Source organism: Antennarius striatus, chromosome 24 (genome assembly GCF_040054535.1).
Source record: "Antennarius striatus isolate MH-2024 chromosome 24, ASM4005453v1, whole genome shotgun sequence".
Lineage (NCBI taxonomy): Eukaryota > Metazoa > Chordata > Actinopteri > Lophiiformes > Antennariidae > Antennarius > Antennarius striatus.
The window spans coordinates 6,962,251-6,979,886 of record NC_090799.1 but is presented as its reverse complement, the minus strand read 5'-3'; the positions used below and the strand labels follow the sequence as shown (position 1 = coordinate 6,979,886).

Genomic DNA, 17,636 nt, shown 5'->3' with positions numbered 1-17,636 from the left:
TTAAACTCATTAGCCAATTATAGTTAGAGATAGAGCTCACAAGTCTGAAGGTCACACACATACTGAAGATTTCATCCAAAATAAAACCAGAATGGGCCCAGACGCAAGAACTGCGATAGACATTTATCTGATCAGATTAACAATCCACTGCATCTACAAATGAGGATCAATCGTAACAAAAATAATAATAATAGTTGTTGGAATCATACATATTTTAATATATAGTACTTAAGAGCTGTATAATAAAGATGATCCTTTTAAATAAAGTGAGTGAGAATCAAATATCTCAGCTTTAGGGCTGGTGATAAAGAGGAGATAACACATTCTTCTTATCACTGTCAGGTTCAAGGATGCCTGTTTCACAGTTGTCTTGTAAACATTTTTAATCAACAATTGCAGGACTAATGAAGTAAGTTTCCTCATCATTAATGTAATCAGAATTATCCTATTAGTGTTGTTCACTCACTCACACACTGGATGAGGTTCTCCCAGTGATGAGATGCAGCTGGAACACAATACAGGCTTTTATTGTGAAAACCAGTGAGGAGTGAAGTCCAGAGGGGACCTGTTACGTAAGCAAAAACCTATATTACATGCTTAGTTTTCAAGAACACCACGTAGAACACAACAGAGCCTCTGTCAGATCAGAGTCAGTGTTTTGGCTGCAGCTGTGCATTCTGGGAAACAGACGAGGGCTGTAAACAATGCATTCAATCTTTGTGAGAAACGGACAGGAGACTCCAGAGCCAGTCAAAGCTCAGGTGACAGGTGAGTGGATACAGATTGGTGTAAATGAAACTAAAAGATGTTTATTAAATCCTGTTGGGTCAGCATGTTAAATATGGAGGTGCACTGGGTCTTGGGTTCACATCCAACTTGGACCCTTCTGCTCCCTGGTTACTGTGTGGGTTACCTCTGGGTTCCCTGGTGTCCTCCAACAGTCTGAATTCAAGTGATTATAATCTAGAGTATCTTATAATGTAATGCAGTAATGTAGTAACAATGTAATAACAATGTAGTAATAATGTAGTAACAATGTAGTGATAATGTAGTGATAATGTAGTAACAATGTAGTGATAATGTAGTGACAATGTAGAAACAATGTAGTGATAATGTAGTAACAATGTAGTGATAATGTAGTAATAATGTAGTAACAATGTAGTAGTAATGTAGTAATTATGTGGTATTATTAATGTACTCTATTCAGCCTTCCATGCCTTGTACATGGAAAGTACATGGTGTACTTTTTTGAACAAGATCAGCTGAATGAAGGATTATAATTAAAAACTTAATTACAGCCATTAACGTATTTTTCTTTCATTTGTTACCATAGTAAGAAATGTAAGAAAAATGCATTTCTTGCAATGGTAAGAAGATATAACAAAAACAACTGAATGACACATTGAGGGTTAATTTTGACGATAAAACTTCTATTAGTTCGCAAATGTTTAAGAATTAAATGTTTATAAATGATTTTTAACAAACCAAAGGGAATTAATGTCGACTGATTGAGATTTAACTTCTCCATCTGATTTAATTTGCTCATCGACATAACTGAAACCCGCTGATGGAAAACGTACCACACATCATAAATCAGGCTGTTCCGTGTTGTTGGTCGGTACAAAAAGGAACAGCTAAAAGTTCCCAGATGTCTTTGCAGTTTCAACAGAAACGCTAAGACATGCATACAATAAAAAAAGGTGATGGACAGTTAGCGACGCCTGAATCAGAAAGAAAATAGATTTCAGTCAGTTAAACCTGCAGGAACATGCTATCTATGTGTGACCTTTGACCTTCAGGCTGCATCCCATCATGGCTGCAGGGCACCCTGCTGAGGAACGGGCCCGGCCTGTTTTCTGTGGGCGACACCGAGTACAACCACTGGTTTGACGGGATGTCGCTCATCCACAGCTTCACCTTCACCAACGGTGAGACCAGACAAAACCGCCATCGTCACCATCAGTCCAGATCACGGCTGTGATGTCATACGGCTGTGATGTCATATGGCTGTGATGTCATTCCAGGCGAGGTGACTTACAGGAGCAAGTTCCTGAAGAGTGAAACCTACAAGAGGAACATGAAGGCGGACAGGATCGTTGTCACCGAGTTTGGAACCATGTCCTACCCAGACCCCTGCAAAAACATCTTCTCCAGGTACAGACACCAACATGAGGCTGATTTATGGAGGGGTAGGGGGGTGGGTGGTTAGACAAAAGGCAGAAGGCCTTCATCCTGCTGTCACACCCTCCTCAGGGTCTTCACACACCTCTGCAACATCATCCCTGACTTCACCGACAACAACCTGATCAGCATCATCCGCTACGGTCGGGACTACTACGCCTCCTCCGAGATCAACTACATCAACCAGGTGGATCCTGCTACCCTGGAGACGGTGGGCAGGGTGAGTGAGTCTCCACCCCGCCTCGGTGAACCGACACGTTCTTCACGCTGATCACATGTTCCCCGCCTCATCACAGGTCAACTACAGGAACCACATCGCTCTGAACTTGGCGACAGCTCACCCTCATTACGACAAACAGGGCAACACCTACAACATGGGGAGCGCCGTCATCGGCCTCGCTCCACCTAAATACATGATCTTCAAAGTCCCAGCTGATGCTTCAGGTAGTGTTATGCAGCAATAAAGTCGTCTGGATGTAACCTAACTGAATCTATCTAATTAGCCATGAGCATGATGGATTTACAATTCTGTAAATAAACAGACATAAACCTGATAACACTTTCTGGCAGCGTGACAGATGATGGCACTTAATCTGTGTGACAACAAAACAGAGATTTCTGTCCGTTGTTGGCTGGCTGTACTTTGGTCCTGTTTCAACATCCCACCTCTGCTTCGTTTCAGATAAAGACGGGAAGAAGCCGGCGCTGAGGAAGGTGCAGCAGGTGTGTTCCATTCCATTCCGCTCCAGCCTGTTCCCCAGCTACTTCCACAGCTTCGGCATGACCAAGAACTACATCGTGTTTGTGGAGCAGCCCTTTAAGCTGGACATCGTCAGGCTGGCCACCGCCTACTTCAGGGGCATCAACTGGGGAAGCTGCCTGAGGTTCGATAAGAATGACATGGTGAGACTCCCCCTCTAAAAGCAAACCAGAGCTTCTGTGGAGACACTTCAGACATTTTTGTTTGCTTTCTTCCAGACCTGGTTTCACGTAATCAACAAAACAACAGGAGCTGCGGTGTCCACTCGTTACTACGGGGACAGCCTGGTGGTTTTCCACCACATCAACGCGTACGAGGAGGACAACCACCTGGTGTTTGACCTGATCTGCTACAAGGACAGCGGTCTGTACAACATGTTCTACATTGACTTCATGAGGCAGGACGAAAACAGCCTTGAACAAGTCCAGAAGAACTTCCCTCTGCCCGTGTCCCAGAGGTTCGTGTTGCCGCTCAACGTCGACAAGGTACAGCCAGACACACACACGCACACACACGCACGTTCTTCATCAGTTTATAAAGAGTTTGTTGTGATGTGATTTCAGAAATCTCCTCCAGGATCTAATCTGGTGACTCTAACAGACACGACGGCCGAGGCGGTGATGCAGGAGAACGGATCAGTCTACTGCAAACCTGACATCCTGTTTGAAGGTTCACCATTATTACTTCATCTATATATAAATGTTGAATCCTACTTCACTCACAAGTCTAAACACCCCCCCCCCCACACACACACACACACCACCCCTCCAGGTCTGGAGCTGCCAGGGATCAACTACGACTTCAACGCAACCAAGTACAGATACTTCTACGGCTCCAAGGTGGAGTGGTCCACATTCCCTAACAAGGTAAATCACAAGACTCTGGGTCCTGTCCGCAGTTTCTTCCTCAATGAGGGAGCTTTTTCCTCGCTGATGTTGGGTTTTTCTGTCTGTTAAAGCACTTTGAAATGTCTGTTGCCATGATTAGGCACTTTATAAATCAAACTTGATTGATTGATCTAAAACATCAGGGGATAATGAGCAACAAACACCTCCAGAAAAATTTCAGAGGATCACCAGAGACGACTGGAGGCTAGCCTCATCGGTGACTCCTCCTCTCCTCAGATTGCCAAATTTGACATCGCCACCCGGACACACGTGGAGTGGCACCAAGAGTCCTGCTACCCTTCAGAGCCGGTGTTTGTTCGCTCTCCTGAGGCAGTGGAGGAAGACGACGGTGAGTTTCATCTCCATTCATTCCACACAGACATGTTGAGAGTCTAACCTTCAGCTTCCCGTAGGGGTCATCCTGTCATCCGTCGTCTCGCCGGAACCAAGCATCTCTCCCTTCATGCTTGTCCTCAACGCCAAAACGCTGAAGGAAATCGGCCGAGCCACCATCCCAGTCAATGTCCACATGGACCTCCATGGACTCTTCATCCCTGCTACTGCCTGATCCTCAGTTAGCATCCAGCTTTAGAACAGAGTCAATCTCTTATAATTTAACTCAAAAGTATTTTGTCACATTCCTTCTGTGGGCTGATTTTTCTCTGCATTTGTCTAGAAGGGAGAACTTCCGAGAAGTTCATCACAGCTGTGTTCCAAACCCATAGAGAAGCACAACCTCTCCTTCATACCTCAAATGTAGTAACCATGGCAACCTGGGGGGTGGGCATAGCCCACAATTCAGTGTGCTTTCAGAGTTTAATGTCAGACAAGTCATGGTTCATTTTTACCCAGGTTTTATTTGATGAAGCAGATGAAAGTTTTTTAATGAACTACAAATAGAGTAGAACCCAGAAATTGTGAGCAGGACCTTGAGTCGGTAAGTTTACAGTTTTTTTTAACAGTTAAAACTTTTATGCACTTTATAAAAGTCACTTAGGGGCTATGTAATATTAGCTGTGTGCAGTTCACTTATGTTGGGATTCCATTTCGTTTCCTGACCTCTCCTCTGCAGACGATGAATCTGTTCTGCACTAAACCTGAATGAATAAAACATGTTGTTCTGATCGGTTCTGCTTCTTTGTTGGGTTCCATTCATGAATGTCTGCATTCTGAACTATTTCATATTAATGGTAAATTGTTCTTGAAAACACAATCTGCAGGTTTTGTCAGAATCATGAGAATTTATTACATCAGCAGTTGCAACAAAAACAGTTCAAAATCCTCCAGAGGTGACATCCTCTGTCAAACTGCCCTCGTTTGCCCTCCAACATGGCCGACAAAGAACACGAGTCATCGCTTCAAAGTCTGTCAAGTCAACTCTTGATGTTGCTTCGACAATTTTTATGTTTGTGGGGAAAAAAAGGAACTCAATACTCTTTTCCTCCTCCTGCAATGGTGCTGTCCCATAATCCATCAGTCTGGGGAGGAGAGGGGGCGGAGCCTGGGACAGGATGCAGCAACAACAGATCAGAGGAGCAGAAAGTACTAACACAACGTTGATGCTGAAGACCAGGCACGTTGGAATACTGAGTGTGTGTGTGTGTGTGTGTGTGTGTGTGTGTGTGTGTGTGTGTGTGTGTGTGTGTGTGTGTGTGTGTGTGTGTGTGACTATCACTGTTTACAACAGCGGAAAAACACAGTTTCTCACAGAAAAACAATCATTTTCTTTCTGCTCTTTTGGGGTTTTTTCTTTTCTCCTTCCATGATCGTCTCGCCACCGGAGGCAACGTGTGCTCGTACTCATCCGTGTGTGTGTGTGTGTGTGTGTTTTCAAGCAGCTCAGATGATCTCGAATGTTTTCTTCAGCTCCATGATCAGCTGCCAATCGCTCTTCTGCATTTCGTCTCTGAACCAGTTCTTCAGAGCGTCGATGGACGCTCGCGTGATCTGAAACAGATTTGAGTCTGAAACCTGACGACAATATGTCTGATTTAGCCCCTCCTACTCTGTGGGCGTGTCTTTACCTTGCTGACAATGATATCGGTGGCTTCAAAGTGGCGGCCGTACATCTTGGGGGACTCTCCAGGAATGGGCTCGATCTTGACGCAGATCTCCTGGCCCTTCTTGGCGGAGTCGACCGACTTGTGGTTGATCTCTATGCTGGTGACGATGCCGATGTCCACAAACTGTAACAGGTGATTAAAAGGACAGTAAAGTTAATTTTAAGTGACATATATGTTATTCATCATTATGAAAAATAGAAGAAATAATACATTTTATATGTGTAGCATCATCCGTTTGGTCAGAAAAGCTTAAAATCTGCGCCGGAGCAGCTTCCATATCCAGTGGTCACGTGGGCGTCGTATGTCACTGGCGACCAACTTAACTTGGCAGCCATAGAAGACAATGCAATCCACGACGCGATTAACTCTATAAATATAATGGTTACCTGCGAGGTGAACGGTTGTGTCGACAGATCATTAAAAAAACAAAACAAAACACAAGGACCTGTCGTTCTTTAGAATACCTTCTGGGAAGCTAGGAAGGAGATGGAGAGCACGGATAAACCGGGTCAATGTGACCAAGGATCCGAGGATCTGTCGTGAGCACTTTACCTCGGAGGATTTCCAAAGAGATTTGAAGGTAAGATCGTTTTTGGACAACTCATAATATTTATCCTGAATTCCCAAGGTTTAGTGGATAATTAATTCATGTCTGGAGATCTTGTATAAACGTTTTTATGACCAGATTGACATAAAAATTGATGGGGGCTCGTTTCCCCCGGGGCTTATTAGTAATTTACAACAATTACCTCCGGCTCCAGGGGGTTATCTCCTTGATTTGGTTCACTGTGTGTTTGGAAAAGTTAATCGCGCTCCTGATGCTAACGCGCTAGCCCTTCAATGGGATTTTCCATATTATTAGCATTGAGCTAGCCTCCATTCGTTACTGTTGGACTGTGTTGAATTTATAACAACTCTAGTTTATATTAATATGTCTTGTATTTATGAATGTATAAGGATCAGGACCTGACATGCTGTTTTTGTACGTTTTATTTTAGTGTCACAGATCTTGTCAGTTTTTAAGCTTTTCTGACCAAAGGGATGATGCTACACGTATAGAATTTATTTTTTCTTATATTTTTCATAATGATGAATAACATATGTCACTTCAAATTAACTTTACTGCCCCTTTAAAACCCGGCTGACACATGCAGACTTCTGTGGAGATGCGCGTGTACGCCTTACCCCTTTACTCGGGACGCAGAGAGGCGTCCCCTGTCGTAGGACCCCGGCCTCCACAGACACGCCCATCACGATGGGATCTCTGGAGTTAAAGATGAACTGAGGAAGAACTCGCAGCTTCGCCGGGAACACGGCCACGTGCCTGACGACACGCAGATAGAAAGCGTCAGGCGGGAGCGCTTCACGTCTCCACCTTGACACACAGACAAACAATCGTCCTACTTGAACTCGTCCTGCTTGGCCTTCTTGTAGTCCTCTCTGTACTTGGTGAAGGCGTCGAACAGATGGTAGATGATTTCAGCGGAGAAGATCCGAACTCCGAGGCTGTCGGCCATCTCCTGACCCTCTTTCTCCACCTTCACGTCAAACGCCAGAATCACGGCGTACCTGCTCACACAAACGCAACGCTGTCAGCCCGTGTTTTGTCGCTCTGTGCTCATTCATGTTCCACACAGACGGGGCGACGGGGGCGACGTACTGTAGGTCGTGCTCCAGCATTGTCGACGCCTTCATTACGTCCTTCTTATGAACCGGGCCGATGTTAATACCAGCGTACTGCAGGAACACGACAAAAGAGTGCGTCTTTAGTTTGAGCATCCCGAGAATAATAAATACATGGAGGAGGTTCGACTTCCTGTTAGGACTCACTGGGACTTTAGATGTTCGGAGGAACTCCAGCAGAGCCTCCAGAGATCCCAGCGTCGACGCCTGGACATAAACTCCCTTCTCCTCCAGTTTGATGGAACTGAGAGTGTGTTTGAGTTCTCGAATCAGTTCATCCTGGAAACGAGCACTGGTCAATCACCAATCTATACAAACTGGAGTTTAGTCCTTTGTTAGTGTGTGTGTGTCTGTGTGTGTGTTTTACCCTCAGGACGGGGATCTCGTCATCTTTGTGAGCCACCAGCAGGGGGAGCCCTGCCAGAGTCTTCTCCAGGTCCTTACCGAGAATCTTCACCCCCTGAGCCGTCGACACTTCCTTGTGCTTCTCGTATTGGTTCTGCTCACGTCAATCAATCAATCAATCAATGAGAATAGAAAAAACACAAAGGCTGTGCTAATGCAAAAAATGTCTTCATGTGTTTTTTGACTAATGTGTAATTGTCCATATATTTTTAGCCATGCATTTTAAGGAGGGTTTGAGTGCTTTTATTTTGAAATGGACTGATTTTCTAGCCGGCACCTTGACTCTGAGTTCCTTCAGAGGGGGGGGCAGTAACAACCCTCTGATCTGCGTTACGATTGGTCCATCCACGCCCGGGACAATGATGGTCTCTCCCTCCCGGAGGCACCCGTTGATCAGGATGACGTCGATCGTGGTTCCCATGCCGGGCAGGGCTTTCACCTGAAGACGGAGACCCCCACCCCCGTCAGGAAAGTCCATCCCACACCGAGGAGAACGAGCGCGACTCCGAAACGACCCTCTCTTACCTCCATGACTTGAGCTCGCAGCTCGTCGCAGTGCGCTAGCCGGCGCGCTAACAAAGTCTGGGTGAGCTCCACCAGAAGGGCGATGAGGTTTCCCATCCCGTCGCCGCTGTGGGCCGAGGTCGGAACCATCGACACGAACGTACGGGGGTCTTCATTCTCAAAGAACAAGGCAGCGTTGAACCCCTGAGGACAAATAAAAGCTAATGAAGGGCGTGTCGGAGGTTAGTCCTGATTTTTATAAATTAATATTTAATCAATTGTATGTTGGATTTAGTCAAAGAAAGGTTACAGATTGTCTGCAAAAAAAAAAACAATTAAAGATCAATAAGGCATTGATGGACACCTGTTCAGCAAACTTCACAACGGCAACCTTGACTCTTTCATCAAACTCATCCTTCGTGTTCTTCTTCTGCTTCTTCAGTGTCGTCGCGATGTCCGTCTCCGGACTCTTCTTCCAGTCGTACAGACGGTCGACCTGATGAGGAAAACACAGTCAGAACGCGCAGGTGGGGGGGGGGGGGCGGAGACGTCTCCGACGACAAAGAGGGGGTCCCACCTTGTTGAGGGCGACAATGAAGGGACACTTCTTCTCCTTCAGCAGGTTGATGGACTCCAGCGTCTGAGGCTCCAAGCCGTGCATGATGTCCACCACCAGGATGGCGATGTCGCACAGAGAACTGCCCCGATTCCTCAGGTTACTGAAGGGGGGGGCAGTTGGAGGATGAACATATGAACATATCAGCCACTATCTGGATGAACATGCAGTGTGTGAGAGTTGGTTCTCTCTGTGGTACCTGAAGGACTCGTGTCCTGGTGTGTCGATGATTAGCATGCCGGGGATCTTCAGGTCTTCTTTGCTAAACTGCAAACAAACGCTTACATTAATCCCAGGCGGCACAGACCCGTAACCGGTGTGTGTGTGTGTGTGTGTGTGTGTGTGTGTGTGTGTGTGTGTGTGTGTGTGTGTGTGTGTGTGTGTGTGTGTGTGTGTGAGAGGCCGTACGTTTTTAACCATCTTTGTCTGCTCTTCGATCGCCTCTTTCGGGACGTTTGTGGCTCCGATCTGCTGCGTGATTCCTCCGGCCTCGCCGTCCTGAACGTGTGTGTGTCGCAGCTACACGGGGAAACACAAAACCAAAGCGCGGTTACCACGGCGACGGAAGCAGACGGTCAACAGGAATTAACAGTCGGTGAACGGGATTAATATTCAACCTTGTCGAGGATCTTGGTCTTCCCCGTGTCGACGTGTCCGAGGACGCACACCACCGGCGCTCGCAGTCGGTCCAAGTCGATGTTTTTCAGGTTCTCCGCTCGCCGTTTCTAGAAGACCGCAGAACCGCCCGTCAGTCCGAGATGGGCGAAATGAGAAGAGCGCTCACTCCTCTCTGCTGTTTCCCTCTCACCTCTATCCTCCGCTTTGCTCGGTCGTAGAGATGCTCCTCCTTCGTCCGGCTGTCGTCGTCTTCACTCTCGCTGCTCTCCTCCTCGCTCTCCTTCCCTGGCTTCTTCTTCACCTGGACTGCAGGGGGCGCCGCTTTCTCCCCCTCCTCCTCCTCGCTCTCTTCTTCTCCATCGTCGTCTTCCTCGTCCTCATCCTCCTCTTCTTCCTCCTCCTCCTCTTCCTCCTCACTGCCTGCAGGCTGAGTGGGGGCTTTTTCCTCCTCCTTCACCTCGATGTGGACTTTCTTCAACTCTGACACAGACAGATGTGTGATGTCAGCTTTGACTCGTGTAATGATGTCATCACTCCGTGACTGTTTTATCTCACCTTTCTCCTCGTCCGTGGCGATGGCCTCCCAGTCGTCGACAGCAGCCTCGGCTTTCACCTCTGCACCAACAGGAGGAACAGAACAAAGTCACGCTGGCACAAGCATCGCTCTTCATCGCCGCCAACCGACTCCTCTTACCTGGCTCTGCAGCCGGAGTCTCAGCCTTGATCTCCATGACAACGGATTCTGGAGTTTCTGACGTGGGTGAGGTCACCTCTGTTGTTTCTGTGAGGGATGTTGACATTGTTTTAGATGCATCGTCTCCGTTAGGATGACCGGTGCTTCACAGCTGAGGAAGAGGAGCAGTGTGGTACCTTCTGGTGTTTGGGAGTTCGGTCTCTTCTTCCTCTTGTCTCCATAAACCGGCTTCTTCTTTGGCACTGAGTCTTTGGATGGCACTTCAACCCCTGATGAGCATATTTTACAGAATTACCCGACTGCTTCGCGGTTCGAAGTCGAGCTGCGGCGTGACGACGAAGAGCGACTTCCTCACCCTGAGCCTGCAGCAGCTTCAGCGTGGCCTCGGCCCGCGCTCGAGCCTCCCTCTGGGACTTCGTCAGCAGCTTCCCCTCCTTCTTCAGACGCTCCTTCCTCTCTTTCTCCTTCTGCTTCTTCTTCTCCTTGCGCTCCAGCTCCAGACGCTCCTAAACGGGGTCACGAGACGGAGGTCAGAGGTCATATCAGAGGTGGACGGCAGAGCTTTGTGTCGTACCTGCTCCTGTCTCTGCTTCTCCAGCTCCTCCAGCCTCTTCAGTCGCTCCTCCTCCTCCCTCTTGGCTCGCTCTTCCTCCTAAGGAAAAAGCCACATCGTGAGAAATCGAACACTCTCATCATGACGAAACGACTGCATTTCCCAGAATGCCTCACCTCTTTCATTTTGGCAAGAGCCTCCTGCATGGCCTTCACCGTGGCTTTGCTGGGGCCCTTCTTCTTGTCCTTCTTGTCCGCGTCCTCCTTCTTCTTCTTCTTGTCCTTCTTCTTCTTGTCGCCTTCGGCCTCGTCTGCACAAGAGAACAAAAGGTGGGGGGGGGTTACTGCTCAGCTGACCTCCTGTGACCTGACAAGGTAAGCAGTGCCACCTTACCATCAGCTGCTGGCTCCGCCCCTTCCTGTTCTTCCGTCACTGCCGGAGGAGGTGCTGGTTGAGGGGGCGTGGCCTCTGCCGCCTTCTCTGAAGCTTTGACAGCCTCGCCGGCAGCATCCTTCTCCTTCTGCTTCTTCTGCTTCAGTCTCTCCTCCTCCTTCTTCTTCTTGTCCCTCTCCTTCTTCTCGGCCTTCTTCTGCGCTGCCGTCTTCATCTTGAAGCCCTCGTCCTCGATTTGCTCCTCCTCATCCTCGCTCTCTGCCTTTGCTGCTTCTTTTTTATTCTTCTTCTTCTTGTCTTTCTTGGAGGAGAACTCGTCGTCTGATTCGTTGTCGTCTTTCCCTCCTCCTTTCCGAACGCCTTCGTCCTCGTCTTCGTCTGACACCGAAGGCTTCTTGGGCTCTTTCTTGACTTCTTTGGTCTTGAGGCGGGGATGTGACCCGCTGTCGTCGTCAGAGTCAGAGGGGGGAGCAGCAGGGGCCGCCTGAAGACGAAGAGGGGACAAAGCTCTTTAATCTGGCCTCAATGCTGTTACAGTGATGGATTATTCTTCTGAAGTTTGTGAGTAAAAACTATAAAATCAGCGTAATGCCTATGTGGAAAAGTTTCATATAATTTAAATCTTCATGCACGGACTTCTTAAATGCTCACCTTCGCAGCGTCTTTCTGCTCTCCGTCCTTCTCTTCATTTCGCTGACCATCATCGCCCTCCTCATCCTCGGGGCTGGCTCCGCCCTTCTTCCCCTTCCTGGTTTTCTTCTTCTCTGGTTTAGGAGGCTCCACAATCTCTTCCTCTGTGGTGTCTGCTTTCTGCGGCGGAGTAAGCGGAGAAGAGTTAAAGACTGCTTTCACGAAACATTGATCTGAAACAGGAAGTCTCACCTTTGCCTTCCCCCGGGTCTCCAGAGACAACTCCTCCAACTCCTTCAGGATGTCCTCCTCACTGCAGGAGGACAAAAACCAGCTCGTTGGGTTCATTTTGGTTTTGAATTTATTTTAAAGCTTGGATGCTGAACAGATCGTGAAGCCTAAGAGAATCAGCTTCACCTCCTGTTTATCTTCAAATATTGGCCCAGTGGTTGTGGACGTTCTGAACACGCTTATTAAACACACGCTATCAGAACAAGAAAAAGAAGGAGAGCCACGTACTCAAAGTCCTCCTTCTTGGCTGCTTTCTTTCCCTTCTTCCCTTTGGGCCCCTTGGCGGCTCCGGCTCCCTCGATCTCTGCTGCCAGGGCGTCGATGTCGATGCCGTCATCTTTGGCGCTGGAGACCAATCAAATCATAACACCGATCAATAGCTGATAATGAACAGGCAACGGCGACCGCTTTAAACGCTGAGGGGGGGGACACCCGAGACGGAGGGTTGTCTGTGTCGGGACAATACCAACAACTGCTGACTCGCCACTTTCCTCACAAGCCTTTCATTTCCCATCAGGCCTCTCACATTCAGCAACACAGAAACTCAAACATCGAGAATGAAAAACGTCCGTGTTCTTCTGTGTGTGTGTGTGTGTGTGTGTGTGTGTGTGTGTGTGTGTGTGTGTGAGTGTGTGTGTGTGTGTGCAGAAACCAAACCAGGTCCACACAGTCAGTGTGATCGCTGGAAGAACACTTCAGTTATCCACCTGGACTAAAAACCTCTGTGAAATAATAACATTTGAGTTTATCAGAGAGGAAATGCTTTTAAAAAAAGTGTTGTTTTATATCTGTATTGTATTATTATTACATTACAGTGTAACAACTCCACAGAAGGGTCTCTATTGATTACTTTTGCGTCTTAGAGAGAGGACGATGGTCATGTATTAAATCAGGCTTCATCAGAACAAAAACCCAGTTCTATGGAGCTGAAGATCTTTTTGTAGTTTACTGCAGGTGGCCCACCTGGTTCAGGTGTGAATGACAGCAGCTGGTCAGCAGAACATCACCAGCTGACCCTCTCACCAACCTGAACCAGACCTGATCCGGAACCACACCTGATTCTGAACCTGAACCAGATCTGATCCGGAACCACACCTGATTCTGATCCAGAACCAGATCGGATCCGGAACAGAAGGCTCCGTGAACGCTAACCTGACCGTGGCTAACTACAGGCTAACGGAGACGACCCAGAGTTCATCCCGTGTACACCCCCTCACCCGGTGTGACCGGCCCGGGTGAGCAGGCGTCGGCACACCTGTGTGACGTGTGATTCATCCTAAACCTGTGTGAACGATCACCTGCGCAGACACACTCAACACACTCGTGGTTAGCATCTGCTAGCGCTTAGCCGCTAAGCTAGCGGTGTCACCGGCCGGATGAAGGGCCGACATGCTGCTTTCAGCGGGGAGGAGGTTCGGTCCTGCCGGTCCTCCGTGTGGGGAGAGGACCGGCAGGACAAAGCCGTGGTTTCTCTACCTGTCCTCTCCGGATTTCTTCTGTTTCTTCCCCATCCTGCGGCGGCGGTTCTCCGGTTCTCTCTCCGCTGGCCGACGCACACGGTGCTCACGTTAGACAAAGATCGTCTCCTGTCGGAGCAGACTGAGGGCTCACTCCCGTCACATTTTACTATAGCTTCTGTGAACTCAACCATTCAAAGGACTCAAAGGATTCAACGCATTTATTGTTTATTGTGACCAGAAAAGAAACAGGATTTCCCCGTGTAGTGGAAAACTTTGCCATCCGCATGTAATCAAAATAACAAGCAAAATGACACTATTGTATTGAGTAATAAACGTCAAGAAAAATATAGAAATATATTAGATGTCCTTTTAAAATATCAAGATATTTTACATTCACATTTATGAATAGATATAAAACCTGTAGTACGATGTCAGTTTGAATATTTAACAAGGCAGACTGCAACATCCCGCGACACCCCTGAATTCAACATTTTACCCTGACCTGCACGTTTTTGTGCCTCTGGCTTCCTGAAAATGTTGCTTTTTGTGTTGTCATTATATCTCATCAGGTTTCAGAGATTTGTACCTAAAAAGCTACTGAAGGCTCTGTATGGATATATCTGTATATGTGTGTGTGTGTGTGTGTCAAATCATTCAGCGATGGTGAGGGTGGCACCAGGCTGCCTGAGGTCATGAAGGCTCTGGATGGAAATAATCTACTACACAGTGCGCCATCGTTCCTCGCGGTTAATGCGTTCCAGGAACCACACGCGATTAACGAATTCCGCAATAGAGCGACACACTATCTTATTTTATTATCTTATCTTTACAGTAATTTAAACGTTTATGACCCTCCCCATACTGATATTAAACCACCTTCTATCTGTACTACCTTTTCCCACACTCTGATAGACTGTTTAGAGCACTTTTGTGTCTCACGGAAGTCCGAGACTCACAGAACGTAGTGCACTTCCGGATGCCATCAGCCAATAAAAAAATAAAAAAAATAAAAAAATAAAAGTTAACACATGTATTCATGTAGAATCAGTTTTGGACACACTTTTATGGGGCAAATCTATATTTACTATCAGTACTTGATTTCGGAAGATACCAAATGAGTGAGAGCTCTTCTTTTTCCCTCTTCTACAGATCTCCCAGCAACCCGCGTGGCTCGAATAGGAACATTTGCGCATGCGTAGTGGGTCATAACCTGTCGGAACGTCTATCGTGGCCCTTTCAGACTATCAGTAGGAATGTTGTTCTGTAAATTCGTGTTCTAACTGCGGGCAATTTGTTTTTGCATGAAGCTTTACAAATAAAACAAATGATTCGATGGTTTAACAGTTGAATAATTAATCCAATGTAAAAAGTGACTGAGTGTCCAGAAAAGCACTATATAAATCGAATCCATTATTATTATTATTATATAAATACAAAATGATTCCAAAGCGCATCATTACATCTAAAAACATGAACACATGGACTCGAGCTATAGATAACAAGCACTTTGTATTTATCAGCATTCAGTTGACGTTATTACTTCGAAAAGCACCAAAGGCTCGTGTTCTTTCACTTCTTCAGTTTTATGTCAGCCCATCACAGACAACACCATGATGCACAGGTTAATGAGTCGCCCCTGCAGCGCACCACTGTCAGCCCGTAGAAGTGCACTGACAGTTGCAGCTGCTCCATGTGGACAAAACCTCTCCCCGACTAGCAAGCCACTCAGCTCGCCGCTCAGTTGGTGAGGCAGCCAGTCAGTGGGAACATCCAGCTCACAGCTGTCTATCACTCCACTCTTCACCTCCATATGCAGTTTGGCAGAACTGCAAGCAGATGATCGATCATCCCTCAGGTCCAAGACAGTTTGAACGCTGAATTTAGGTGTCTTAGCGTACGTCCATTCCCAGCTTTGCAGCTCCTCTGCAGCCCTCCTAAGTCCAGGAAACACCGACTCCTCAGTCGGGTCAACAAGGGTCAACGAGGCATCGCATCTGAATTCTGTACGTTGAAATTACAAAAAAAAGAGATGACATTAGATAAGAATAAAAACAGTAGCACAAAAATTAATAGATGAAAATTAAAGAATTTACTTAGGGCACTAGTACAACTTCACATGTTTCACTCTCAGAAGGCTGTCATATTTGGATTTTATTGTAGTTGCACTACGTCTCCAGCAGAGGGATCCTATCACCACAGATGTTATGGTAGAAGAGCGAGAAACAGTAAAGTGTACCTTTGTTGTACTGGTGCACCAGTGTGTCTAGCAAATCATCCCACTGCAGTGTGGGTGCATGGTCCACCAGGTTGGTAACGGGTGAGGGGATGCTAGGTGTGGCATTGCTATGGATACCAGGGCAAGAAGGCTGTAGTACTGTGGAGAGGGTGGAGCGGTCAGCAGAGTGTAGGAGAGTACAGTGATGGTAGGACGACTTCCTGCTGAGCCTGGATGCACTGCCTGGAAAAACACACGACATAAAATGAAGTAAACATGAAGCTAGACTCTGATTTCTTGGACAGCAGCTTGTCCTGCTCTTTACCTGAGATCTTGAAGTGTCCATTGAGTAAAATATCAAATCTTTCAGTGGCCTGGACGTCCAGTTCTGGCCGGACCCGTCTCAGAGCCTCTGTGATAATTTTCAGGTTCCTCCGCCGGTCGTAGCCTTTCTTGGAGGTGAAGAAAGTAAGGTTAAGGTTTCCCAGATCGTGAAAGACAGTCCCACCACCACTTCGTCTGCGGGCCAGAGTAATCTCTGCATTTCTCATTGTCTTCAGGTTGCATTCAGTCCAAGGATTCTGAAAGCGCCCAATGACAACAGTCGGCCGGTTCCTGCACAGCAGCAGGATGCTGCGCTTCTCTAGGTCCACGTTGGCTTCGATCCAGTCCTCCAGGGCAAGGTTCTGGTATACATCTGTGGACTGGGATTGGAGAATTAGATCAGCTGTACTGCTGTTAGAGACCATGAACAGGTCGCTGCTGGACGTGGATGTGCTCCTAGACGGATGTTCGGTGGTTTGATACCGACAAACACCTGTGCAGCCCCTTAGAAATGACAAAGTCCTCCTAGTTTGAGACATCATGGTGTTTCCTTCAAACAGCAGTCACCTCATCACATCGACACGATGGAAATATCTGCACCGTAAAGATAATCAGAAGATGTAACATAAATAAGAACAGCACGAAGTTTACAGCTAGCGTTACTTTGATGAACAAAATTCAACTTTACAATTTTATATTCATGCTTTCCCCCCCATAACTACAGCAAATTATCTAAACCCATCCTTACCTAAGTCCCACAAGGACACGGTCACAAGCAAACTGTTCACTTCAGCCCCACCGGACATCCTGTTCTTTCACTGAAAACCAGATATTTATCTTTCATTATTACATTGAAAAAACATGTCAGAGATAAAATATAGGAAGAGTTCAAAACTCTGTCCTGAAAACTTAAATAAGAGGGGGATTGATCACACCGAGGAGGATGCGAGGGGAAATACATATAACTTCCGCTCTATATTTTCAAAATATATGTTAAAAACAGAGTAAGTTTCGTCTGTGTTGATTACCGGCGATGTTGAATCGTTTTTATATTTGAAAAGAATTGTAATAATAAATAGGATAAATAATGTGTAATAAATTACTACTTCTCTATCCTAAAATATTGACAAAAAAAGAGTGCATTTTGTTTTAAGAACTGACTTAATTTTATTCTGAAGTGCTGAATAGCTGAAATCAATTTATATCCGGTTTATCCGCGCGCCTCGGTCCCTCATTTTAAAGGCACCGTAATGTGCTGAACGGGTCTGAACTTGGTTCCGGCCGATTTTTATAAGTAAAAAAAAGAAAAAAAAGAAAAAAACATTTATAGGGAATAAGAAAAAACGCCCACTTTTCTTT

General features: G+C 46.6%; 3 protein-coding genes across 6 annotated transcripts; 1 reads left to right on the top strand and 2 right to left on the bottom strand.

Moving 5' to 3' along the window:
* Positions 1-695: 695 nt before the first annotated feature.
* Positions 696-4,483, top strand: bco1l (beta-carotene oxygenase 1, like). The gene is made up of 11 exons (XM_068309628.1): positions 696-768; positions 1,800-1,928; positions 2,025-2,154; positions 2,254-2,401; positions 2,478-2,625; positions 2,864-3,084; positions 3,160-3,426; positions 3,505-3,610; positions 3,713-3,807; positions 4,066-4,177; positions 4,242-4,483. Exons 1-11 carry the CDS (start codon positions 705-707, stop codon positions 4,394-4,396), a joined length of 1,575 nt encoding a protein of 524 aa, XP_068165729.1. The 5' UTR covers positions 696-704; the 3' UTR covers positions 4,397-4,483.
* Positions 4,484-4,743: 260 nt separating this feature from the next.
* On the bottom strand, positions 4,744-13,866 carry eif5b (eukaryotic translation initiation factor 5B). Of its 2 annotated transcripts, XM_068309615.1 has the most exons (26): positions 13,755-13,866; positions 12,507-12,623; positions 12,240-12,300; positions 12,009-12,167; positions 11,358-11,841; positions 11,141-11,274; positions 10,986-11,063; positions 10,767-10,917; positions 10,588-10,680; positions 10,412-10,498; positions 10,273-10,332; positions 9,908-10,197; positions 9,717-9,824; positions 9,508-9,618; positions 9,299-9,366; positions 9,061-9,202; positions 8,848-8,979; positions 8,505-8,687; positions 8,257-8,418; positions 7,942-8,073; positions 7,722-7,853; positions 7,552-7,628; positions 7,296-7,460; positions 7,077-7,215; positions 5,853-6,014; positions 4,745-5,775 (listed from the first exon to the last, which is right to left on the bottom strand). In XM_068309615.1, the coding sequence occupies exons 1-26, from the start codon at positions 13,787-13,789 to the stop codon at positions 5,668-5,670; spliced, it is 3,570 nt and encodes a 1,189-aa protein (XP_068165716.1). In that variant the 5' UTR covers positions 13,790-13,866; the 3' UTR covers positions 4,745-5,667. The 2 variants fall into 2 exon arrangements, with proteins under 2 accessions (XP_068165715.1, XP_068165716.1); XM_068309614.1 differs by having other exon boundaries at positions 4,744-5,775; positions 9,908-10,332.
* Positions 13,867-13,978: 112 nt separating this feature from the next.
* On the bottom strand, positions 13,979-17,216 carry lipt1 (lipoyltransferase 1). Of its 3 annotated transcripts, none has more exons than XM_068309475.1 (5): positions 17,026-17,216; positions 16,761-16,871; positions 16,279-16,657; positions 15,975-16,196; positions 13,979-15,739 (listed from the first exon to the last, which is right to left on the bottom strand). In XM_068309475.1, the coding sequence occupies exons 3-5, from the start codon at positions 16,502-16,504 to the stop codon at positions 15,327-15,329; spliced, it is 861 nt and encodes a 286-aa protein (XP_068165576.1). In that variant the 5' UTR covers positions 16,505-16,657; positions 16,761-16,871; positions 17,026-17,216; the 3' UTR covers positions 13,979-15,326. The 3 variants fall into 3 exon arrangements, with proteins under 3 accessions (XP_068165576.1, XP_068165577.1, XP_068165575.1); XM_068309476.1 differs by having other exon boundaries at positions 16,771-16,871; XM_068309474.1 differs by having other exon boundaries at positions 16,279-16,871.
* Positions 17,217-17,636: the final 420 nt, after the last annotated feature.

Excerpts from the sequence above, each read along its gene's own strand:
- lipt1 (XM_068309474.1), bottom strand. The coding sequence starts at position 16,819 with ATGATGTCTCAAACTAGGAGGACTTTGTCATTTCTAAGGGGCTGCACA. Across the intron at positions 16,197-16,278 it reads TGGACACTTCAAGATCTCAG|GCAGTGCATCCAGGCTCAGC; the intron begins GTAAAGAGCAGG and ends GTGTTTTTCCAG. Across the intron at positions 15,740-15,974 it reads GGTGCACCAGTACAACAAAG|AATTCAGATGCGATGCCTCG; the intron begins GTACACTTTACT and ends TTCAACGTACAG.
- bco1l (XM_068309628.1), top strand. The coding sequence starts at position 705 with ATGCATTCAATCTTTGTGAGAAACGGACAGGAGACTCCAGAGCCAGTC. Across the intron at positions 3,427-3,504 it reads TGCCGCTCAACGTCGACAAG|AAATCTCCTCCAGGATCTAA; the intron begins GTACAGCCAGAC and ends ATGTGATTTCAG. Across the intron at positions 3,808-4,065 it reads GGTCCACATTCCCTAACAAG|ATTGCCAAATTTGACATCGC; the intron begins GTAAATCACAAG and ends TCCTCTCCTCAG.
- eif5b (XM_068309614.1), bottom strand. The coding sequence starts at position 13,789 with ATGGGGAAGAAACAGAAGAAATCCGGAGAGGACAG. Across the intron at positions 11,064-11,140 it reads CTCTTGCCAAAATGAAAGAG|GAGGAAGAGCGAGCCAAGAG; the intron begins GTGAGGCATTCT and ends CTTTTTCCTTAG. Across the intron at positions 10,333-10,411 it reads GACTCCGGCTGCAGAGCCAG|AGGTGAAAGCCGAGGCTGCT; the intron begins GTAAGAGGAGTC and ends CTGTTGGTGCAG.